The 27,524-nt window shown below is 36.2% G+C and overlaps 1 protein-coding gene across 1 annotated transcript in view; it reads right to left on the bottom strand.

Moving 5' to 3' along the window:
• Positions 1-14,615: 14,615 nt before the first annotated feature.
• LOC107715026 (MICOS complex subunit mic25a-like) overlaps positions 14,616-27,524 on the bottom strand; it is an 82,649-nt gene continuing 69,740 nt past the window's right edge. Inside the window, exon 10 of the mRNA XM_016521061.1 lies at positions 14,616-14,930. Coding sequence (XP_016376547.1) covers positions 14,907-14,930 — 24 coding nt within the window. The 3' untranslated portion in view covers positions 14,616-14,906. The remainder of the gene's footprint in view (positions 14,931-27,524) is intronic.

Here is a 27,524-nt window from a genome sequence, read left to right on the forward strand (position 1 = left end):
ATCCCATTTTTTCCCCCAAATCACTTCTGAAAACATATGAGACATATTTGAGCACATCTTGTTTCAATGTTTAGGCATAGACAAGCAAACTTTGCCTTCCACTTGAAACCCATTCAAAATTGAAATCTATCACACATGGACACAATCCCTTGCCTCCTATGACTGAAACAGCTCTTCATATGAAATCCTCGGTGCAATGTTTTCCATTAGCTAATTTAATAAGGTCCCTTTAGAGTGTAAAGTACTCTCAATGAAACACACGCTTCCTGGCACTGTTAAAAAGTGTTTCAATAGACAGAGTGATATTTTTGGAAATATTAGGCATTCATAATCAGGAATTTCACTCTGTTAATGTTTCCGTAATCAGGGAATTTCAAGGCATATTTTAAAAAACTAAAATTTTTGATAATAAAAGACACAAAAATTTGCACTGGTCTACAAAATCCCCATCAGCTACACAACTATACAGAAAAAAGTTAACGTATTAGTTCACATAAAAAAATTCAATTTACTCACCCTTAGGCCATACAAGATGTAGATGAGTTTGTTTTTTCATTGGAATAGATGTGGAGAAATGTATCATTACATTACTTGCCCATCAATGGATCCTCTGCAGTGAATGGGTGCCGTCAGAATGAGAGTTCAAACAGCTGCTAAAAACATCACAATAATCCACAAGTAATCCACGCGACTCCAGTCCATCAATTAATGTCTTGTGAAGTGAAAATCTGCATGTTTGTAAGAAACAAATCTATCAACAAGATGTTAACTGATGGAATGGAGTCGTGTTGATTACTTGTAGATTATTGTTTTGCTTTTATCAGTTGTTTGGGCTCACCCATTTTGACGGCACCCATTCACTGCGGAGGATCCATTGGTGAGTGATAAGTGACCTGTTTTGATGAAGAAACAAACTTATTTACATCTTGGATGGCCTTAGGGTGAGTTAATTTTTAAGAAAATTTTCCTTTTTGGGTGGACTATTTCTCTAAGCTCCAAAAAAGAAAAAAGCACCATAAAAGTACTATACATGTATTTTTATGATTTTCTTTTTGTTGGTTTGTTTTTTGGAGAAAAAAAATAGTAGAAGAACGAAAGTCATACAGGTTTGTAATGATATGGGATGAGAAAACGATGTTGACAAGAGTCTGCGATATTCCTTTAGGGTCTCAAACGTATAAGATTGAGGTACTTTGTCATGGGGCAGCTTCATGGTTTGGATGACAGCCTTTTAATTTGCGCCGCCTGTAATCATAACTGGCTTGAGTTTATCGTAAAGTAATGACCTACACGATGGCCTTGATAGATAATGTGATTCATTCATTTTCTGTTTCCCTCCTCTACTACAGATTAACACAGAGAACAGGCTCAGAGGAGATGAGTATGATGAATAGATGAGATGAGAAAGACAGAATTTGATGGGGTTCTCAGACCACCGAGAGTAGGTGTGACTAGGCATATGCGCAGCCCGGACTCAGGCAGTGGGCCTGACACACACACACACACATACACGCATAAATGACAGAGGTACTTCACATGAGAGCCTACTGCTGTTGAAGCACCAGGTGAAGCATGTGTAACTGAGCTGAGCACAGAGAAACAGACTAAAAAAAAGAAATCAAGAGAAAGGATGGTGGATATGAAATATCATGGACTGAACAAATCAGCAGATGAGAATATGTGTAAGCTACAGTAATGCAGAATCATTTTTTCTTAACGTTAGACTGCCTTCTTGTCTGGGCATTTTCTAACTTCCTTTTTTCTTCTAGACGGCTTGTATAACTGGCCTGGAAAATCCAGCTTAAGATATAATATAACATTTATATTTTATTTAAAGTATTTTAATAAAAGTATTTATTTAAAGACAATTTTATTTAAAGTGTCTCACATTGCACATTCAAACTATTATGTACTAAGTTCTGCAAGTATGCATCAAATTTATCAAAAGTGACAGTAAAGACATTTACAGTGATACAGAAGAATTCTGTTTCAAATATGCATATTAGCATGATTTCTGAAGGATCATGTGAAACAGAAGACTTGAGTTACGGCTTCTGAATATTCAGCTTTGCATTACAGGAATAAGTTACATTTTAATAAACATTAAAACAGATTTTTTTATTTGTACTATTGTAATATTCAATATTACAGCTTTGCCATCACAGAAATAAATAAAATGTAAAAATAAAAACTGTATTATTAATTTGTAATATTTCACAATATCACTGTTTAACTGCATTTTTCATCAAATAATTGTGGCACATAGCGGTGGCCCACCTCATTTAAAAAAGTACAGGCATTAACTTAATTATTGCATAAATTACAGAAAAAGAAAACAGTCATCTTCATGATATCTGCGGTTCACAAACATGTCACATTTCCTGCATTTGTTAGCATAGCATATGTCTGTGTGTGCATGTTCCTGAAATCAAATTTCCAAATTATGAGAAGTACTTAACCAATCAAATAGCAGCTGTCTGGAAACTGATCTGCCCTTACACATCTCCTCACTGACCTGCTCACAGCAACAAGCGACCTGTCAGAACATTGCTATTCATTATGCTCCATTTCACCAGAATATCTGGCCCTGAACTAAGAGTCCACAGTCCTTTGATTGCGAGCACAATGTCATTAAGAAATGCACAGGAAATGGAAATCACTGAGCCATACATATCGAATCAATAGGTCAAATGTTGTCATAAGAGAAGTGTTTCAGTCTCTTGTGAAATGGCCAAGATTAGTTCATTATAAATTCAAAACATAAGACAATGAGGTCAAACTTGTGACATGTATGTGGTCTGACGCATGAGTTGTGGTACTCATGTGAAAGTTACAAGTTTGAGTCCGGCTTGCAACATATTCTGTTCTTCGGCTTCAGCGTTGGTAATAAGAAATGCTTTAGAGCACCAAATCAGGATTAGAATGATTTCTGAAGGATCATGTCGTGACACTGAAGACTGGAGTAATGATGCTGAAAATTCAGCTTTGCATCATAGGAATAAATTACATTTTAATATACATTTAAATCAGAAAACAGTTATTTTGAATTGTAACATTGCAAATGCCATGCTGCTTTAGACTTTGGTCTTAGATGAATTCAGAAGGCAACAAGACTTTTCTGTCTACCTTCGGGTATAGCATTTCTATGAAGCTGTCTAGGTAGGCAGCTCCTAGGTTTTGGAAAACCTATGAGTATCTTCCAAAAGCTCTGATTATCTACCCTAGGGAAGATATGTATTGACTAGAGTCTTCAAAGATATCAAACGAGGGCTGCCACAGGTTCAACATTTCCGTGCTTTGTTACTCAAGCGATCTTTTGAAGGCCTTCGAAGTAAACTACATCTGTGGAACAGCATGTTGATGCTGGTTGTCTAGATATCTAGCCTCAAGGCCTTTAGAAAAACCCTACAGGCGATGTTCTGTCTCTGCACAGCAAGAAGGCTCTGACAGATGTTTTCATTCATGTGAAGAGTTACCAGGAGGTGCCAGGTCATTTTTCAGCGCCTCTGAGTGTTTGAAATGAGCATTACCAGTGTATAGATACACAGTCTCAAGCTGTTATAATACCAGTGCAAGGAACGCTGGATTTCTAGTTGTCCTGCAGTGAGTTTCCAGACATATCCAGCCTCACATGTACTCTTGGGTTTGTGTTGATCAGAACAAACCAAGCTGTGCTAATATCTCTCCCTGAATTTAACAAGTGTGCGTTTATTCACCTTCGATCTACCAGAATGCAAAAACAAATCTGTCACTGACAAAAGATAATAACAGTAATAAAAAAATCAAATAACATCTAAGAACAAGCTTCCAACATGTCTAATTACTAAAGTTTTGATGGTTTCTTCATAGCTTTGACAGCTTTATTAACACTGTCTGTGTTTCCTCACTCTCTGTCTTTGTGGCAAAACCATATTTTTTCTTCTGTGAAACATGCTTCAGAAATTCTTCTTCTATTATTTAAGATAGATAGATAGATAGATAGATAGATAGATATTAGATAGATATTAAATTATTTAATTAATATCTATTTTAATACCCATTTAAAAATATAAAATATATACATTTTTGTATTTTTACATAAAAAAATGAAAATGATAAATATAATTTTATTTATATATATATTCCCCCCACATCCCCAGCTTTACCCCTGTGTCACAGCATAGCCAAAGCTGCTGGAAATCCTCCCAGGTTTGAGGTGGGATGGAAGTGTCCATTAGGTAATATCCCTGGACTGGACATTTGGCCACCACCTGACAACAGGCTTAGATATTTGATGTGGTCTGGCTGTGATCGTCACATTGTTTATGCGGTGGGGTTTGTGCCTGACCAAACCAACTAAGGTGGTTTTGTGGGTTGGCATTGAGCTGTAGCCCATCTGTCAGACCATTTTGTCAAGTACTTGTAAGGGCTTCGGCAGAGGTTTGGTAATGGTCTAGCTGGCATCCCTCCCACTCTTTTCATTAAGGATAAGATGTTTGTTTTGTCCAGTTTGATTACAAACTGAGTTTCCAAATCCAGCTGCTTGTTTTGCTCGTGAAATACGGCCTGACAAAATGAATACATATTGCGTGATGGAAATTCAATCTTTTTTCCCCAGTTATCAATGATTATTTTACTGCATTTGATTCAGAGAAATGCAAACGGATAACAAGAATTGTTAGAAAACCAGTGCTGGTTTCTGAGATTTCACAACCTCCAATGCAATCTGACCACCGCTATAAATCACAAATATTGAATTCAAGATTAAACAAACTACACAGGAGCAAAAAAAGCACAAAAGAAACTATCCGAGAAACCCCCCAGGTCGCATTTGCTTCCTGTCATCCAAGGTCTTCCATTAAGCCTTCACGGATCCACTTGAAATTAGTGAAGTAAGGTGGGTGTGGATGGCACAGGAAGGGAGGCCCAGTTTAAACGGGACACAGTCGAGAAGAATGGGCTCTGTCAGCCCACAGCATGCTTTAATTAGGGCCTATTGTCGGCCGTGTTCCCCCCGGTGAGGAGACTCTGGAACAAAACAAGCAGAAAATGGGTTCAGGCAGTTGAAAGGGGATGAGTAAAAGAGGAGCTGACTGTGTGGTGCTCAAACGCATCTCTCCGACGCACAAGGGCTAAGTACACATTTCAGGCAGAATCAAACACCTACCTGAGATTTCATGGGTTGTTTCCGTCAGGTCGAAACGTGTGTGGCGTATAAGCATTTGACATGCGGCCAGAGTTTGCAAGTGCATCAAAGATGTTCTGTAGAGAACTTCAATGCTGGCTGCTGCTAGAAACAAGTGCATCCACTGGGACAAGACAGTCGACATAAGAGAGAAAGATTGCAGTGAAACCTCAAGAGAGCTTCTGGTATAGGTTATATTCCACCTTCTCCCAGAAGAAAAGACAATATTGATTCCTCACAAGCTATGATTATAAATATACCAAATCAGGCATGAAACATGAAAAAACAACCCTCAAAGTGTTGAACTAGGATTAAGGAATCAGATCTGGAGGCAGTATTGATAATTTCCCTGTGACGATGAAAGATAAATACGTTGTATAATTAAAGATTACTGAGAGATTTCTCAGGATTGCACGCTGCCAATCATAGCGCCGCTTCCGAAATTCCAAGCGAATGTGGCGTCGCTGCGTTTCGTCGCTGAGGTAAACACGAGAAGTGTATGGAAAGGTGATAAAGAAGCGGGGTGGGGGGCAGGTATTCATTAAATCCACTTCCTGAGATGTCTGAGGAGAAGTGCGACAGCCTGTGGTCGTTTGAGAAGCGCTCTTGTGCTGAATAGCAAACGCCTGTACGACAGCACGCGCTGTAATTGGGTATGACACGGGATCAATGCGGACACGTCAGGATGCAAAGATGTCATTTTCTAACCTGATGCCTTCAAGCTCGTCTCCGTCGTTACTCAGGTGCCAGTTGCTGTGGAAACCCAGTTCTTCTTCTCTCTTTTTTTATATATTTATTAAGATGCAGCAGAGAGCACTGGAGCTTTCTCCCTCACAGCACAGCAGCAGCGGATTTCCTATTAAAAGATACAAGACGTGCAGTCACGCTAATTGAAACCTGCCTGTCAAACACCCTATTACACCGGGTGCCATAGGATGTCAACGTGGGACTGAATTCATTGCTTTTATGAAGTTCAGATTTAAAGTTTCTAAGTTTAGTTCTTTGAAGTGAAACTACAAGCTGTACAAACCCTATCCACCTTATTTTTTTATAATCTTGCATTAAATGTAGCAACTTAATATGAATTGATCCTCCACACATTCGTTATGGCAAATTGTATCCATATTTTGCCAAGATTTCTTCTAATGACAAGCAGGTTTGATGACGCACTCATGGGATACTGAAAGCTGATTGGCTTGAATGTACAGTGGGTACGGAAAGTATTCAGACCCCCTTAAATTTTTCACTCTTTTTTATATTGCAGCCATTTGCTAAAATCATTTAAGTTAATTTTTTTTCCTCATTAATGTACACACAGCACCCCATATTGACAGAAAAACACAGAATTGTTGACATTTTTGCAGATTTATTAAAAAAGAAAAACTGAAACATCACATGGTCCTAAGTATTCAGACACTTTGCTCTGTGTTTAGTAGAAGCCCCCTTTTGATCTAATACAGCCATGAATCTTTTTGGGAAAGATGCAACAAGTTATTCACACCTGGATTTGGGGATCCTCCGCCATTCCTCCTTGCAGATCCTCTCCAGTTCTGTCAGGTTGGATGGTAAACGTTGGTGGACAGCCATTTTTAGGTCTCTCCAGAGATGCTCAATTGGGTTTAAGTCAGGGCTCTGGCTGGGCCATTCAAGAACAGTCACAGAGTTGTTGTGAAGCCACTCCTTCGTTATTTTAGCTGTGTGCTTAGGGTCATTGTCTTCTTGGAAGGTAAACCTTCGGCCCAGTATGAGGTCCTGAGCAAAAATTTAAGGGGGTCTGAATACTTTCCGTACCCACTGTAAGTGTGAAAACCTCCCTACTGTAGTCACAAGCCTGCATAATGAGCAAAATCAGCATGAGATCCATAGTTTGCTGCTAATTTTAAACAGAGGCTCTGTGCCACCTCCAAATTTTCTTTAAAGGGGTCATATGATGCTGCTAAAAAGAACATTATTTTGTGTATTTGGTGTAATGAAATGTGTTTATGCGGTTTAACTCTTTGGATTTGAGCCTTTAGTCTTTGCAACTTTACAGATCTTCTTTATGCACCAAGAGCTTGTAACACTCCAAAGAGAAAGGAAAAATTGAAATCGCATCATATGACCCCTTTAAAGATGTAATCCAGAATAAAACCTGCCCTAAAACTCAGAACAGTTCTGATATGATGTTGTTGTGTTTTTTTTGTTTTTTTTTGCTGACTTGGTAGGTTTTGTCCAGTCTATTACATTAGAGCCCATGGTTCACCTTTCAGATGTTGCCGTGTAAATACTGCTCTAGAGTAATACTTGATACGTGGCACTGATCGTTTAAGATGGTGTTTTGCTGTTCAGTTGACTTTTGGGTAATTGCAGAAAATAAGCTTTGTGACCAACAAAAGTTTATGATTCTTAAACTTTTTATTAATCATGATAAACCTTACAAATGTATTCAACTTTTAAACCCTAAATCGCCAGAAGTGAAAAGCTTAAGTTAGGCCATAAACAAACTAGGCCTACATCACAGTCTCATGAGTTCAGTGTAACATCATTAAGCTACTGATCAGTCTTTATTTAAAATCTACAAGTTGTAAAGTTTGAGTTAGATCACAAAAAAAATTACAAATGGGGTATTTTACCGATGTTTTTTATCTTGTAGAATGAAACGTGAAAATATCTTGAGCTTGTGTAAACCACAGAACTTATTTCAGGCATTTTATCCATCCAAACCTAACAACCCATTCATTGTTTTCAAAGTCGCATCCTGTCTAGGAGGTACTACATTTGGTTTGAAACACTTTATGACTGTTAAACAAGATATTTCGAACTCTTTTTAGGGTTTTAGAGCTAATTTCTGTGGCACTCCTTTAGGAGTGGAAGCAACTATGTTGCATTTAGCATCAAGAAGATCCTGGTATGGAAAGCTTACTTTTCACAATCCAACAAATTCCAGATAGAATAAAAACTCCCTTAATTTTTTACTCAAATATTCAGTTTCCCTCAGAAATGTCATATTACAGGCATAAAACTGGTTGTGAATGCTATTGTGGATGACTAAGTGTCCTGATCATGTTCCTGGTCATGATGATGATGCTAATTAAATGACTTCCAGGTTTGAACCCACAACCTTTCAGCTGCCAATGCGCTAGGCTCTTCTAAATTATTACAAGCCACCACAATGTATGACCACTGACTCACCTCAGCTCTTCCCAAGAGTCTACAGCACATGGTGGACAATCCTCTGCACCCGAGCTCTGGAGAACCTTCAATGGTCACAGCAGTTAATAATCAATTCTGCTGCCATTAAAAGACCATGTGGAAGTTTAGCAGAGCAAATAAAGCCACTGTAGCATGGTAATGAAGGCAATAAGAGGGGTATTAGGAGTAAACGCCCACTTAACAGGCCAATCTGACAGGACCGCTCTGATATCATTGGAACAGGCAGGCACTGAAACTACCAACCTGTGACTTATTGCTCTGGGAACTAAAATGAGGCTCTTAGAGATGTAGTCCAAACATATGAGTATCTGAAATGCTAAGTTAATTTAGAACGAGAGCTGCAGTTGTCAGCGATGCTTTATGGGGTGTTAGTCAATGTGCTGACAACAGTTAATGCCTTTATGGTGAAATAACAACTGATCTTGATATACAGCATAACAGCAAAACACCATCTAAACAATCAGTGCCACGTATCAAGTATTACTCTAGAGCAGTATTTACACGGCAACATCTGAAAAATGAACCATGGGCTCTAATGTTATAGACTGGACAAAACCTAGCTTGTTTGTTTGTTGATTGAAAAAAAAAAAGGTTCTCAAAACAACATCACATCAGAACTGCTCCTGAAATTAGAATTGGGAGTATTAGTGCAGGTTTTTATTCTGGATTACATCTTTTACAGAAAATTTGGATGTGGCACAGACACTTTGTTTAAACTTAGCAGCAAACTATGGACTATCTCATGCTGATTTTGCTCATTGCAGGCTTGTGACTACAGTAGGGAGGTTTTCACACTTACATTTGTCAAAAAACTCCTGAATAAACAACAATACATGTTACTTATTTGAGAAGCCAGGTATTACGGTACAACTTCAAAAATGATGCAGGATTTTAAAAAACATTAAATATGTTACTTCAAACTTCTTACCCCTAAAACTGCAGGCAGTTATAGAAAACATAAGAAATGTAGGTCATTGAGGTCATGAAACAAAGAAAATAAAAGCATCGGCTTATCAGTGCAAACACGGTGTGTTCAAAGATCTGAAACCACAATGGGAAATGTTTTCATTTGTGTTTGTTTGTTTGTTTATTACCTTTTTTCATTACTACATATATTATCAGCATACGTGAAGTGAGTGTGCGTGTGTGTGTATTTTTCTCCAAATTCTAAAAATTTTATTTTTGTTACACTTTTAATAAATTGCTTTCATATCGTATAAGTTCCATGATTTCAAATGAGGCATTCCTTTTGATTAATAAAATTAAATTTACCATTAAAATGACTCCAGAAAAATGAAAACTTAAATTAAATTCAAATTCCATTTATCCTGTTTTTCTGTTTTAATTTAATTTATTTTAATAATGGAACTTATACAATATAACAGCAATTTATTAAAAGTTTTTTGAATTTGGAGAAAAAGAAATGTCTAAAAAAGATAAAAACTCCAAAAAGGTGCTCAAAAAATTAGGTGTATGTATATATATATGTATGTATGTATATATATATATATATATATATACACACACACTCTCTTTTTTTTGTTTGTAATTATGTTCTAATTCATTTTTAAGCTCTCCTCTCTCTTTATATTTGAGCTTTTTGAGATATATATGTATATATATATATATACATTTTATATAACTTTCATTTCAGTGTACAGACACCTATACCTTCATTATTTATTATTTTTCATTACATTTTATGTCATGCTTCTTTATTTTTAAGCATTTCAAATCCTAAACATTTCTTAATATTTTCAGGTTTAAATTAGATTTTGAATCCCACTTTCAATATGGTCTCAGACTTCTGGAGCCTGCTGTAAGTTTTAGGAGGAAATCCAGCATCAAAAGTCCAAATGTCTCTTGCTAGTTCTAAAAAGAGCCACGGCAAAAGTTGCCTTTTCACTTGGGTTGAAAATCTAAAAGCCTGGCAATTGTAACCGGTTCACAGTGTGAGACGCATCCCCTCTCTTCCAGTCCCAGCAGTGCTCCTGTGGGGACATTATGGCAGCCAATGCCACGAGATCTCTTACTCTCGTAGAAAGGAGACGAGTGAAAAGCAATAAAAAGGGACAGAAGAGAGCGGGGGCTGTTCCTCTCTAATTACTCTCATCTTTGCACAGTGAGGGGATCTAATAAAAGAGGAAGAGTGTCATGGTATTTGAAGATAAATGTCAGCTGTGAGCGCGAGCGTGAGAGACAGACGGCGTGTGTATGGTAATGTAATGTCAGCTAGGTGTGTTTATCTATTTCTCTAAATCAGTGTTGTGCTGCGGCTCTAGTGCAGGGAGCCCATGTGCGTCGGTGCAGGTCGGGCCCTGGAGGAGGGAGAATGGTGCGGTGACGGTGTGCACAACATGATGGTAATAACAGTGCACTCCACAACCTCAGCCAGACTCTGTTTGCCCAACGGGGGCCGGCCGTTAGCACAATCCAAATGTCAGGGGCACATACTCGGGAAGGACAGAGATTGAGCTGGCAGGCAGAGAGAGTGGATCAACAGAGATCAGATGGACACTGAGGGGATCTCAGGATAGAAATGGTATTCTTTCCGCTAGGATTGACAAAGGTAGCATGTTCACTTCTGTGGTTGATTAAACATGCTCAGTTCTCTTGTGTTTTGTAATGCAGACTCGGTTTTGTGTGATTTCAGAACAACTTAATTCGGATGGGCAGCAGCAGAGGTAGCCTACTCAAAGGCCATTTTCAAAGTGCTATTTATCTCACAAAAAAGTATTTCATGCATAGAGATGGTATAAATATACTTACCTAGAATGGATAATAATGGCTTGAAAGTTGAATGCAGAGTCTCATTCACACACAAGATTGTAATCAAATAAAATAAGATAAAATAACGTTGCTAAAAAAAAAAAAAGAAATAAAAGAACATTAAAAAAGAACACATTTTCCCTTCAAAAATAATTACCATTATTATTGATGCTCAAAAAGAACACAATATCCACTACAAAGAAAAATAAAAGAAAATGATAAAAAGAAAAGGCAAAATAAACTAAAATAATTACCATTATTATTGACTCAAAAAGAACACAATATCACCTAAAAACAAAAATGTTATTACAGTTGTAGCTTAAATAGGCTTCCATAACCCTTACAAGCAAAAAATAAAAAAATTAAAAAATCATGATAACTGATGCACAAAAGGAATACTTGCTCACCACAAGCAAAAAAAAAAATATAATCATCTTGAAAACGTTATGAAAATTATATTAGTGAATGTTGTTTAAACGTTTAAAAAGTTTATTTTTTTTTTTTTTTTTTAAAAAGTAAACGGATAAAAAATATTTTTAATTATCATTCAAGTGCAAAAATAATACAATATTTTGTACCAGCAAAAATAAAATGTTAAAAAAAAGATCAATGGCGTTAAAAAAGAATACAATATCCACTAAAGCAAAAATCGCATTTAAAAAAATTTCATTATTAGTGAAGCTCAAAACAAACAAATAAAAATAATTATCATTATCAGTGATGCCCAATAAAAGTACAATATCCCCTACAAGTATTTGAGATTTGAAAGCCTGTGTTAGAGGTAAGTGCAGCTGCTCTAATGTGAGCTGTGTATGGCTGAGCTGTCACACCTCATTGCTGTATGATAGAGGACTTCTTATGTTAACCTTTGGCCTTTCCCTCACTCCTGCTATCGCCTGCCATCTTGTCCTCAGCGCACAGCGCAGGGCACTTCTGTGTGACCGCTGTCTAAAGAACCTGTGCTAGAGCTTTTCACACATTCGTATGCTTTAGCACCCCGTCTTATTACATGCGGTTTATTTTTCTAAGCATTACGGCATGTCAAAGTGTTTCTGTTTATCTCAGTGTTAAAAATAAATAGTGGTGCATTGAACTGGCTGTGGGAAGCACCGATGGGCCAGTTGTCATAAGCAATTTATTTAAAGATTTAAAGCAAAAATAAGTTCCAACACCTTCCTCTAACGGTTAAGAAAAGATTAGTTTGGATTTCAGGTTGACTTTTTAGACTATTGCACAGATTTAAACATGAGTTGCCCCCAAACACTGTATCCTCGTTTGCCCTCCACACCAGCCAAGGCAACCCCCCCCCTCAGCTCGGCTGTATTCTTAACAAGTCAATCCTGCTAGCATGGATTGAGAACCTTATTAGTCTCGACAGAGAGGTGTGTGTATTCTGACATGGAGTGTGTGTGCACATCTGAAGCGAGTGTGGAGATGCAGTGTGTGTCAGCTGGATAATTGAGGGTTGTGTGTGTGATGCCATCTCACCATAATTGCCTGAGCTCACATGGGAGACCCGACCATGTCAAAAGCAACAAATTGAGCTAGTATGTGTGTGTGTGTGTATGACACCGAAACCGTGTCACTACTCACGGATCAATCACGTCTTCATCTCTCTTCCTGCTGCGAATCATTTCATCCTATTTCAAAAACAGGTTACATTCAATCACACCACAACATTTAGTCAACTTTGGATAAAATTTGATTTGATTAAAGGCATAGTTCATCCATAAATGAAGATTTAATCATTTTTATAATATAATAAATATAATATAATAATATCACATAACATTAAACCGCATTTAAAATATTATAATTATGACATATATAGTAATACTTATGATTAATAATTATGTTAATAATACATTAGTCATATAATAAATATTAATCATATTACAAACAACAACAACTATTATTATTATTATATTTATTGACTATGCTGCTGTCCCCAGTTCTTTCAAGGTTTTCCTATCTTTGTGTAACTGCCCCTATTTCTGTGATTAAAAATACAACAGCAACAACAATAATAATTATTATTATTATTATTATTATCAATGTTTTCATATAATGAAATATAACATAATAGCTTTATAGTTTAATAGTTTAAATATCAACTATAACATTAAACAGTATTTAAAATATTATAATTGTTATTAAATATTGCAGTAACTGTTATTATACTGGTTATAGTATTAAATTAATCATATTATAAATAATAATAATAATAATAATATTTTATTGACTATGACTATTGACTCCCCAGTTGTTTCAAGGTTTTCCTGTCTTTGCGTAACTGTTCCTATTTCCTTGATTAAAAATGTAACAACTACAACAACAACATTACTAATTATAATAATAATAATTATTTTTATTATTATTATTATTATTATTAGTGTTATGGTTCTTTTTTTACTTTTTAAAAGCTTTACAACTGTTGTTGTAAAGACAAGAACTGCAAAAAGTTACTTTTAATTCTCCTTCTGTTTCCCATAATAATGAAAAAAAAAAAAAAAAAAAAAACCAATTCAAAATATTAATACATGCTATAATACTATTCTAAAATGACAGACCAGCACAAAAACACCTCCACCTAATGCAGGTAGTGCACTTACTTTGTCCTGATAGAGTTTGTAAAGCCAGGCCGCGCATTCAGACTCCTCCTCTGGGATTGTGTCCAGAGGAATCCGCCTAACAAACACACAAGGAAATCCATGAAGGTTTATCTTAATCTTGCTGCTGACAACGCTTTCATATAGGAAGCCATTAAACTAAAACATTTCTAAATGATTATGGAGACTGCATGTTGAACTTTGTTATAGCAGGAGATATTATCACAGATCATTTAATATATCATCTCCCATCCCCTTTAAATGCCAGTTGCGCTCGCGCCATGGCGGGTTCGCTATATACATGGCGGAATGTAATTTTTCATATATAAAAAAGTTTGTGTGCTGCTGTGCCCTGTGTGTGTAATAAGCAAAGTGTACGCGTGCGTTGTGCACCCGCCTATAGGCGCATATTACTAACGCGCTCTTTAAATAACAAAGAAAAAATATTTTGTGCCAGACTTTAGACCAGGTTTGAGTTTAGACCAGTTTGAACGCGCCAACAATGTGCCTAAATACACCTCTTTTGTAGACCAGCATGCCCATGGGCGCACAAATGGGCGCAAATGCATTTGCTATTTAAACAACGCGGCGCAGGACGGGAAAATGAGAACTGCGTCGGGCTGAAACTAGCAAAAACACTTGCGCCGCGCTTTGCGCCACATTGTGCCGGGTGTATGATAGGGCCCTTGGTGTGAACGGGGCTTAAGAATTACAGAATGTTATTTTTTTGCTGAACTATGCCTTTAACTGGCAACGTCAGACAGGTAATGTATAACAAACCAGAATTTAATTTACTAAGAGACTGATTCAGTTTCAGACACTGTCAAAATGGCTCTCAAATATTTGAAAAAGGAAAACAAAAGGCAGGACCAGTTTTGGGCAGTTATCCATTTATATAGATATGCTTTTGCCAAAATACAATGCATAAATAAAATCCCGACAAATAAAAGTATCAGGATTTCCTGAGTGTACTCTTATAAAAATCAAGCCTTGCATGTCTAAGATCCCATTCTCAGCACTGTTACAGATAATTAAATACTCATAGTGGCCTGTAATATGAAGCTTGTTCAGAACACTGGAGTGCGACTCAGAGTCCCGGGATCAGATGTAATTGGATGGAGAGGCTAAAGATGAAGCGGCCCGTGAAACCCAACACACAGATGAGCGGCTCTCTATCCGTGATTCACCAACAGGTTCTGTTCAGAAAGGGTGAGATTGACAAAAAAGGAAAGAAAGAAATGTTATAGTCAAATGTACATTAATAATATTACAATAATACAATACTTTAAAAATGACAATGCATTGTTATAAAATTATGCACACATTTAGAAAATAGAATGAAAAATAAATTCATTAATTGTAATTACTGAAGTAGTAGTAGTCACTGCCATCACTGCCTGTGGGACTGGGGCCCACACGAGCGAGGGGCTTGACTACATTGCATGGGTAATCATCACCCACTAAAGGTCAGGGCCCTTAATTCCAGTCATTCGGAGGTGCTCCATATATTACAGTGGGTGTGTGCCAGAGAGGAGGGCAGGAGGAGATGGAGGGAGGACAGGGCATCAGAAGAGGAGGGAGATGAAGAGGGAAACAAAGAGAATCCGGCGAAAGGGAGGACATTGCAATGACATCACTCAGATTCAAAGCAACCCACATAACTATTATTTCTGATTGCTGGCCTTGACCCCTGAAGCTCCTCGTCATACATGTAGACAAAGCAAAGATGCTGCAATCGAAGAGGGTGGAAGTTAATTAACGCAACCTGTCAGCAACACCAAGGGCCAGTTTAACCTCGGAGGATTTATGTTTTTCAACCCAGAGGTACAAATCAAACCTGGGTCAGGAAATCTGCAGCATTGATACCAATTACTGTGCATGGTCCTCGAAGAGATTCAAACAAATGTAAAATTGGCTTTCTGGGCGGGTTAAGATGTGATCATGAAAAAGACGTAGCCTACACACATGAATGGATGTTTCTTCAACTATGGACACTTTTGGCCCTGGACTTAAGACTTTTAGAAAATAAACTCACTTTCACCACAATCTCACAAGTTTAACTTGTCTACTAACAAAGTCCAACACTACACACACAGGAGAATGCTGACATTTTTTCTTAAAAGTCACAAACATTTGCTCCACAACGTCACATCTACAAATTATGCATATGAAATTTCAAATATTTTTTAAATAAAATGGCAACTTGCTAAAGATTTAATGTCATAGCTAATATTTTATGTATCCTAAATCTGCAGTTAAATATTTTTGCATAATTAAAAAAAAAATAGTTTCAATAAAATTTAAGCAAAATAAAAAATACTCCATTCACAAAATTTACCTTGATTTGGTTCATGATTATTTTACTTATTTATCAAATGTAACAACATTTTAGTGTTTTTGTGTCAAAATAAGTAAAAAATAAAGCACAAATCTATAATAAAATGTATACATTTAGTGTATGTATATATATATATTAGGGGTGACCCCGAATAGTCGAAGATTCAATGCTTCGATAGGAGGAGCCTGATTCGACTACCGGTCTCACAGTCGAATATTCACGGGGTGTTATAACCCACCAGATCCAGTCTGTATCCAGATCAGATGGTCACTGCAGTAGTTTATATATATTGTGTATATATTATCTCATATAAGATGCATTTGGTTGAGTTGTGCTGCAGTAAAGCGCTTCATTATAGTACTACGGCGATTATCTCTTAGCAGGACAAACAACAATGCAGAATATTAATAACTATGACTGAGACTGTCATACACATAACATTATAATGAGAACACTATTATAATAAAACGCAGTAAATTTTTTGAGTTTAGTTGCCGTGTTTCTGCACGTTGTTGCGTGAAGAACGCGTCCACAAAAGGAGTTCATTCAGACACGTTCGGTGCATTAGGGCCCTTTTTGCAGATAGCCTATAAGTCGTAATATTAACGTTATGTTGTATAAATAACGAAGCGTATTCTATATGAGATAAATGATGAAAACCGCTATCAAATGCGTCACTCTACTGGTCATCTTCAGCGCGCGCAGCTCAAAACAGAAATGCAGAATATTAATAACTACTGTCATATACATAACATTATGCAATTAAATTATAATGTAAATAAAAGAAAATCTTAACAAAAAAAAAAATTATATTAAATACAAATAAAAAGTAAATAAAATGTCCAGACACATTAAATGGAAATCAGAAATTTTGGGGAATTTGACAATTGGCACAATGCCAAAATTATGTTTTGCTGTCAAATGTGACCTTTTTGTGAGATTCACCCACAAATTTTACACAAAAACATTTAACACAGAATACAGTCACAATATCTGAAATAAACAAGGGGAAACATACTATATATATATATATACTGTATATATATACACTCACACACACACACACACACACTAAATATGTATGAAATATATAAATATATATATCATTTTGTTATTTATAGCATAAGTATGAAAGTAATTAAAGTATATTAACATTTATTAATTACATACTAAATTTGAAACAATACAACTGTAAAAAAAAAAAATCTATAATAAATAAATCTATAATATTACATATTTATATTAGGGTTGTGCCGATAGAAATAGTATCGTGTATCGACGATAGTCAGAGATATCGCCTGTGACTGATGCCTTTGACGATAGCAAGACGATTATTATTATTATTATTATTATCAGGCTAGTAATATTATCTCATTAATATTACAGGCTAGTAATACTATCTAATTAATATTAGGGCTTATTTGTTGCATTACATTTCTTTTTCCGTGTTTTTAGTGTTGCGTGTTATAACCAGTCACGCACGATTATGCTGAGCTTAAGAATGCAATGGCCAAACAGCAAAGTTTTGTTGTTCAGTGCGCGCTGACTGAATTCTGACTCGCGAATTCTCTCATCATAAACAACAAAGTGCAGATGTATGTGCGATGTGATGGTGAAACATTTCCAAGATGGTTTAATGTGACCTTCATGTAACAAAAAGAGAAAGTGGGGGTGGGGGGGGGAATCACTTCAACCCCCTGGACATAAAAACCCTCAAATACAGGCTACATAAAGGAATACTGTTCCTAGGTGAGATACTTTTAATTCACTAAAGCACACTCTCTATAAGTAACACAACCTACATAACTGAGTATCACAAAGAAGCTGCACAGCAGTCGCCTTCCACAGCTTTTGCACAAGGCCACTGTCAGCTCAGCAGGCTTGTATATGCTTCAGTCCCTTATCGATTGAACTGTCTTTCCCTGTGGTCGAAAGCAGCCAAATCCAGTGTTTGTGCAGAGAATCAAATTCTGATAACCCTCCTGAGGACCCTCCTGGATCAAAACAGGGAAATAACTGGTGGTGGAGGGGATGCTGAACTAAGAGTGTGGGATATAGAGATAATTACAATAGGCCCAACACTGAGACCTGAGGAACACCGACCGCACCAACTGTACCAGTGTGCTGTATTGACCTGTGGTTGATGGCGGTGTCATAAAAAAGGTTGAGAGCTGAGAAACGTATAACACAAATAAGACAGCTGATAGATCGATATCACAGCTGTGACGGATTCCTCACAATGTGCAATGCATGAAGGACGAATCCAGGCAAGAAAGAAAGAGTCTGAGTGTAAATGAGTCAAGAGTTACGTAGTGAGATTGATTTTATTTGTGCGAAACAAAAAACAGCAGTATGATGCCACAAAGGAAGACTCTAATATAAGTAAAAAAAAGTCAGTGTGTGTGTGTATATACATACATATATATAATTTTATTACTTAGAGCATATATGTCCAAACTGCTGTCCCACAACCAAAACAAACATTCAAAAGCATTTAAGTATTCAAATATTAGGTGTTTACTAAGATCATTCTATTATCTATTGAAACCCACAATAATATTTAAAATATTAGTAAGCTTAATATTTCCAATGTTGTTTTTAAAAGGATCTTTTTGATTCTTTTAAAAAGTGAAGTTCAAAAAAAATATTTGTTTTATATTTTCTTTGTAAATTATGAAAATTGTCCTGCATTTTTCATGTCACTACCGAAACAGTGTATGTTTTAGTCCATTGGCTGTGACTGATTTTAACTACACTCCTAAACTTATGATCAGGAAATATTCCTCTGTCCCCCCTCTCTCATATATACAAGGTGTGAGTAGATGTCTCTCATTTTGAGGTAAATTGTTTTCAAAAGTCTGAAAATCTGTGTGTAACATTAAGGAACGTCACTACCGAACATCTTTTTTCTGCAATTAAGCACACATTTTTGGGATTTACTCCATATAATTTAGTTTATATATGTGTACCACTCTTCAGAACTGTGCTAGCTAACCATGTCCTGATTAGCTTCTTTGAGCTAGGTTCAAAAGTATCTAAAATTGTCACTACCAAAACAGTCAATACCAAAACATTTGGTGGAGTTTCAGTAGTGACATCAAGTTTTTTTGGATGTTATCCCATTAAATTGTCACTACTGAGACAGTCATGACCGAAACATGTCATCATTGTTTCGGTAGTGACAAAAGGGAACACATAATACTCATATTTTGGGGGAAATTTTTGGGACGTTTCCAACTCTGACTTTGGACCAATTCTGTAGAATGGCCCATATATAACATAATGAAAGTATGAAAGTATTTAAAGTATATTAATATAAATATATAAATTATATAAATAAATAGTTATATAAATTACATATTAAATTAAAATAAAATTCAATATATATATGCGTGTGTGTGCTATATATAGCATAATGAAAGTATATTATAATAAGTATATTATAATCATAAAGCATAAAAGTAGTAAGTAATGAAAATATATTACAAGTATATAATTATAAAGCATAAGAAATTATAAATGAATTATATATTAATTATATATTGAATTTAAAGCACAATAAAAATATCTATGTAGATAAAAATATAATAAAATTCACAAATAAAATATTTAAATGAAAGCGTAATAAAAAAAAGTATAATATAACCCATTTGATTACAGTATGAATGTAGCTTCAGGGTTAACAAACTGATCCAACAAAACCCAAATGTGAAAGTAGTTGGTGTTTGTTGGGGCATTGTGTACCTTTATAAACCTAAATAGCAAATTGGATGTCCACCAAAGAAAGTGATGTAACCTACAGAAACAGTCGGGCTGATGTGAGCTGCTGCCAGTGTCTTGTTCTCCTCTCTGAGGTGTTGTCTAAACTCCCCTTTCCATTAAGAGCAGAGAGAGACAGCTGCTGTCGCTACGATGGCAAACAAGAGAGAAGCAGATGAAGAAAAACGATCAAACAAAACAAACAAACAAGGCCGAGAGGGAGCTCGACTCTGAACTCTGCAATGAGCAGAGCACATGAGGGGAAAAAAGGGAAAGAAATCACCAGCAGCGACAGTGAGTTCAATCTAGGAGCAAGTTCTGCTGATTTTAACTTCAACTTCGGATGTGCTGCTCTCTGATCTGTCTGCTCCCTTCATTTCAGCGTCAGATAAATCACACAGACACGGGTAATCAAATATGCGAAAGGAAGTACTCCACAACACATCTGGCATAAAGCACGTCCTGAATAAGGCATTTAATGAGCCTGATAAGAGCTGATCTACTTCTTTCTCACTTCACCTTTCATTAGGCAGGAAGTTTCACTGAGGTATGTAAAAAAATTTCTCCAAAAAAAAAAAAGCCAATCTGGACAAAATACTTTAAAGGCCTATTCAAACCGAATGTGAAACTAAAATGCAAAACGAATAGCCAACAAAAGGTCTATTCACATCAAAAGCGTAACGAATATTAATCAGGCTACATTAAAACTAAATAAACACTCGTAAAAATTGGTGGTGCTAATCAACAAAGAAATGTATCACAGTTTCCACAAAAATATTAAGCCGCACAACTGTTTTCAACATTGATAATAAGAAATGTTTCTTGAACAGCAAATCAGTTAATCAGAATGATTTCTGAAGAATAATGTGACACTGAAGACTGAAGTAATAGTGCTGAAAATTCAGCTTTGCATCACAGGAATAAATTACATTTTAAAATATATTTAAATAGTAAACACATACTGTAAATTGTAATAATGTTTCACAATATTACTTCTACTGTATTTTTGAGCAAATAAATGCAGTCTTGGAGAGCATAAGAGACTTCTTAAAAAAAAAAAAAAAAACGTACTGACCCAAACCCTTTAGACCTTAGTATAGAAGATATTTTACCAATGCTTTGGTTTATGACCACTGTTTCGGTTCTAAATCTTGTTCACAGCAAACATTTGTTCTATGCTTGGTGTGAATAGGCCTTAACGGTTGTTCATACAACTGAAGCTGACGCTGAAGCAGATTGCACTCTTCAGAGCATCAGAACATGTGGAAGCCGGAAACACAGACTCACACTTTATCTTTCAAACACAAGCACAATGTCAGTTACTTTCTTTTGCAAAGGTCAGGCTGGTTTCGTGACCCCAAGCTCCCTGACCACTATATCATGTCTGGTGTGACAGGACATTGTGAGGAAGAACGAATATATGCATGACCTCTGCCCTTTTCATCTCTGGACATAAAGCTAGAAATGCCCTTTGATCTAATGACATCATCATCATCCAAAAAAAAAGCTCCATCTAAACAGAACAAAACACACTTCCAAAATCTCCCAAAATACTCTGAGTTTACAACATAACTATGAGGTGCAAGAGGAAACTCAATATTACATTTTCAGCCTGCAGCACTTATCCAATATCAATTCATTCAATAAACAAGATGTATGGCACAAGGACTATATGAGTATATATAAATGAATTATTTTTTAGATAAGTCAAATCCTCCTTCTTTATTGAATAACAAAGATCTGTATTTAGGTGTTTCTTCAACTGTGAGCACATATGGACCTGTGAACTTTTAGAAAGTAAACTCTCTGGAAATAGACTTTTTACACATTTACTTTAATTACCAATAATTTCACAGTGGACATATGAATCAAATAGGAATTCTGCCATTTTGTTATTTTTTCATGACCATTTTCACCACTCTGTAATTTCCATCACATCTCAAATTATGTATTGTGCTTAAACTTTCTGTGGTGCAAATTACACTTTAAATATGGCCACGTTCACACAGCAGCAGAAAACGGTTGTCAGTCCTGTTTTTGAGTCCTTAATATGGTTACATTCACACAAAGTTCAGTTATTTACGGGCGTGGTAATCGCATTCTGTAACCGAACTCACACCCGTTAATTTTTCAGGACTCACAACGGCATTCTCAGAACACATGCGCTGTGTGAACTAGTTGTCTGTCACGTCATACAGTGCGAGAGAGATCCGCTCTGCCGCACAAACGCGCGTCTACCGTGTGTTATGTGTTTTCGGTAACTTACAGTGACAGAGAAATGAGCTGCGTGTCATCTGAACGTTTTAGAGCCCGTCAGTTTTCCACCGGAGCCGCTCCCATCAGTTTTGTGTTCTGCGCGCGATTCAAATGCTCCGCTCTGCACCCAAATTCAAAAGCTGCCGTTGGTTAATGAAGATTTGATGAAAGAACTCGCGGCTCGATTGGACTCTTGTCGTGTCAGAAAGTGATAAGACTTTCATTTTTATGGACGTCGCCATCTTTGATTTTACTTTGGTCACTGTCACTATAGTTACTGGTAAGGAATACGGGCTTGACTCTAGGGCTGCAACAAACAATTATTTTGATAATCGATTAATCTAACGATTATTGGAACGGTTAATCGACTAATCATAGATTATTTAGCTGATTAATCAGTAGACATTTGATTATTCAGCTTTTGCAATTAGTTAAAATATTGAGTTATACATATTCTAACAAATAAATTAAGGTAATCACTTCAGCTTTTGAAAGTCATATTATGTAATTACAGTTATACAATTAATTTATACAAATAAATATATTTGGCACACAAAATGAGATGGCAGAGAAACTCTTTTATTCACCATTTAATTAGCTATATAAAAAAGTAGCTGAATGACACATCATTCTGCCTAAAATATATTTTTGTAAGTCATATGGATAAGAAACAAAATAAAGGTTAAGTGATGAGACGTTTTATTTTTGGATAAACTAATATTCACAACATAATCTCTCTTAAAATACCTCATAGGGTTATGATAATCAAAACAGTCCTGAGCTAGATCAAGCTTTGATCGCTGCAAACCAAACTATGCCTTTAATGAAATGTTTTTTTCCCCACTAATAAAAAGATTTTATCATTAGTTAGCGCCACACTGGAGAGCTGCTTTATAACAGAAAATCAAGTTGTCAGTCAATATATGGGAAAACAAAGTAACTGGCATTACTTATTTGTAAAAGTAACTCTAATCTTGTAAAAGATATTTCCTTCTAAATTAATAAGTAATGCGTTACTTTACTAATTACGTGAAAAAGTAATCTGATTACGTAACTTGCGTTATTTGTAATGCGTTACCCCCAACACTGTTGTAATGCAATACTTCTAAAAGTAACTTTCCACAAAACTGATCCTAAAGATACAAAATTCATTAAATTTACATGTGATATTTAACTTGACTTTTCCCAAGCCTGCTCTTCACTGACACATTTGAAAATAAGCAAAAATAAATTATGAAGGCACGTTAAAAACGTCTTAATGTGACCATGTAACAAAAAAGCGAAAAATGTTAGATTAGAAAAACAAAATTATGACAAAAGAGCCCATAAATGAAGAAACAACTCTTTTACGGTTTATGCACAGATTGCAAAATAAAATATAAGAAATAAAATAAATGTTTTATAATTAAAAATAAATGAATTAAAATAAATATGTAAAAAAGTAATTAAGTAAACGAATAAAAATTGATTATGGGAACACAATAGTTAAAGTTGTATAGTATAGATTTCAGCTCCCCCATCAGCATTTGGTCTTTCTGAATTGGAGATCCATCATTTCAGTCACTTGACAGGCAATCTGGTACTCAAAGAACCAACTTCTTACCGCCGGTTGTAGAAAGGAGGGGTGAAACAAGAAAGAACTGCAACAACAAAATATCCCTGTACTAGTTGGATGATGGGAGCATTCACTTTTCACAAAATGCTTTTTCAAACGAGAAGCCATTTCTTCCGTACAAATAGTCCGGAACACAATAAGCTTATTCTGAAAACAAAAAAGCAAACAAACCCCTATTTGTTGTAGGTAAAGAAACCCACAATTTGGTTGCTCTTCTTATGATGTCTGATGACAACTGTGAAAAAAAATAGATGTCTTTGAAGCCAGTCCGTGGAGGTACTTCAAACCTTCCTTTGTGGATGGACTGATGGCCGGTCCAAACAGTATTTGCCGCTCCTCCTAACAGCTTCAATAGAATAAAACAGAGGAAAGAGCTTTTGGAGACCAGACAGACAAAGTGAACCGCCTTGTTCCGCTGCCAAATGGGAAACAGCACACGGATGCTTTAGGGGTAACAAAGTAAGAAAGCCATTCCTAATGCACTTTTATCACACCCGGAGAGTGTTGAAAAAAAGAGAGTTGACTGCAGTGTTACTCAGTGAAATCCACACACAAAAAAGGAGAGATTCTATAGTTCAAGTCTTGAAGCTGCTTTTTAGCAGAACAATGTCTGTCCAGTCGGTGGACTCAGGGTTATCAGAAGGAAGGCACAGTGGTGCAACTGCGGCTCTGCTGCAGAAAGGTCACATCAGCCATTGTGTTTCAGGCTCTTGGCCTCAGGTCCCCCGCTGACTGCAGCTTCAGGGCTTTGTGAGGATGTTCATAGGCCATGTGGCACGCCTGACCCAAAATGAAGACTTCAGAATAGGTTTGATATGCCGTTTGATAGCGCAAAGTGCAGACACTAGCGATAGAACGATTGGAGGGGGAAGCACAGAAGCAAGACACAAGAGAAGAAGTACAGATTGAAAGATGAATGGAGAATTGCGGCTACAAAGAGCGGTGAGCCAAGCATGTAGTCAGCCTTTCTTGATTTGATCTTTTTGTATTACAAGCACCGTGTATTGTCACATTTGGTTCCAATACCCTTCTACCGCAAAAAGAGCTACTGTAGGCGCAAATTGAATCTATTTTCGAAACAAAGGCCTAACAACACACAAACTGCTGTAAAGATTTAACTCTAAGATATAAACCCTATCAAAGATTTTGATTTATGCAATTACACTGAATGGGGTCTGAAGCTTTCAAACGTCAAAAAAGACACATAAGTACTGAAAACAATCATAAAAGTGTTCCATAAAACTTGCGAGCAACATTCCAAAGTCTTCTGAAGTCATACAATAGCTTTGTGTGAGATCAGACTGAAATGCCCAAAGAAAATCTTCCGTCAACTCTTAACGCATTCATCACCCTAGTAAAAAAAAACCTATGCCATCATTTATTTTAAATACATTTATTTTATACTAAGCATACTTCAAATCCATTAACATTTATTGACATATCACTTAAGACTTACTGATATAAAAGCATTTCCTTATTGCACAGTGCACATTAATATTATGCCTAAAATGTGTTTTAATATCACTGTTAATAAGGATTGTATGATCCATGTATAATATCAGTCTTTAAATGCAAGATATTTAAAGTGTACCTGAAATATACTTGCAATAGTTCCACTTTAACACAATCAACTATACTTCAGTTTATCTTTAGTTGGACTTCAGCACTACTTCTGCACAATTAAAGTGCATTAAGCACAAAATTAGTTGTTCCAATTTAGCAGAATTTAATTATACCAGTTTAGTACACCAAAAGTACAGTTGCAGGGTATTTTTATTAAGCACATAAATATGTAAATGTATTTGTAGTATACTAAGCACAAAATAAATGTATTTCAAATACATTTCAGTTTTTTGTTTTTCACTAGGGCAGAATCATTCCGAGTTTAACTTTTTTCAATGAATCACTTGATCCAGTTAACAAAGTAATCTGAATGATTCGTACAGACTGAATCACTTCTGAATCAGATTAGACTGAATCAGTTCTTAAATTAAACTCAAACATTTAGTCACAGTGGTTAACAGCTCACAGGATGGTATGATCAGTAAAAACTTCAAATTTCAGTCTGTTTCTCACCCAAATCTATCATGACTTCAAAAGACTTTGAAATTGGTGATTTTTGTGTCCATTTTGAAGTTTAAATGGATAGCTTAGCCAAAAGTGAAAATTCGGCCATGAATTACACCACTTGATTCATAAGGATTTCTTTGAAATGAACTTTTTGACGTGTCAAAGTTTTGCTATAACAGACAGGAACTGGTATAACAGAGACCGAAATCTCTCAGGTTTCATGAGGGTCATTGATTGAATTTTCACTGTCTGGGTGAACTAACCCTTTAAAAACTCCTCATTCATTTTAATTCATGAAAAAAAAACTGTATTTGTTATACACACAAAAATAATTCACACAAGTTTGGAATAACATGTTTGTGCATTGATGACTTTTCATTTTTGGGGGAAATTGTTAAGTGTTCTTGATGACGCCAGTATAAAAGAAAAGAGTTTAAGAAGCTATCATTGCTATTATTGCTGAAGAAACATGCACAATAAGACCAAGAATAGCCAAAAATGAAAATTATGTTATTACTTACTCGCTCTCATGTCATTCCAAACCTATATGACTTTCTTTGAACCCCACTGACTTTCATTTACCTTCCACAGTAGAAAAAGTCACATTTAAAATGACATGAGAGCGAGTAAATGATGACAGAATTTTCATTTTTTGGTGAACTACAGCGTTATGAAAGTAAACAGGGTCAATTTTGAGGTCATGTTAAAATAAACACAAAGAACATCCACACCTCGGGTTCTACGACAGAAAGAAATGGCAAAACAGACGTTAAATACACCTTTCTGCTTTTGTGTATCCTTGATCATCATGGGTAAGAAGCAGTAAGTAAAGCACGGCAGCTTCTAAAACCCATTTGAGTGTTTCTTCAGCCTAGATCCACATGTTCAGCTAATCAACAACACAGCCACTTATCTTAGTTAGTTTCCCCACAAGACGAAAGATTACAATGAATTTTAATGTACTCCTTCCTACAGCTTTGATAAAAGCAGAATGCCTTAAATGAAGGAGAGCCGTAACCCCATGCATATATGTTGCGTCTCCAGGGCCGAATACATTAACACGTGTAATTGGGTCCCCGCAGCAGTGCACCTTTTTGAAGTAAAGGCTTTCAAAAATGGCAAGGCAATGGTCTCTGTCGTATATATTACAATACAGCGCAAATCAGTTTTCTAGTTCGCCAACCCCCCCACACACACGTTTCTATAGACAGGCAATAAAAATTAAATAAAGAAAAAGCTAGGGTTGGGTACCGAACTCGGTACTTTTAAGGGTACCGACCGAATTGCATCGGTACTACCGAATACCAATTCACGTTAAATCAATCGGTGCCAAATTTCGGTACTTGAGAACGCATCTGGGCGCATATGCTACAGAGAGAGAAAGAGAAAGCCTGTGACGTGAGGTCACCCCTGCAACTCGTTCAAACAACACACAGGGCAAGCCGAAATGTTGTGAAGTGTGGTTACATTTCTAGGGCCATATGGTTTCTGCGAAAACTCGGACGGGATCGCGGAGTCCATTCATAAAAACGTAATTTACTCCATAGCGCGGAATGCCACGGAATTCGTCAAATTTGGACGAATAAATCAAAAGTAGCCACTGCCACTTAATTCGAATAGCGATATGAACTAGTGTCTGTGAATATTAAAATGCAAAAAGACGGTTTAAATATGAATCCTGCATGTTCCGCTTGCCTCTGTATGTATGAATGGCGGAAACGCGGTTTTGTTTACTACACAAATACTGAAGCA

The sequence above is a fragment of the Sinocyclocheilus rhinocerous genome, unplaced genomic scaffold (genome assembly GCF_001515625.1).
Source record: "Sinocyclocheilus rhinocerous isolate Xijiao unplaced genomic scaffold, SAMN03320098_v1.1 scaffold28, whole genome shotgun sequence".
NCBI classification, from domain to species: Eukaryota; Metazoa; Chordata; class Actinopteri; order Cypriniformes; family Cyprinidae; genus Sinocyclocheilus; species Sinocyclocheilus rhinocerous.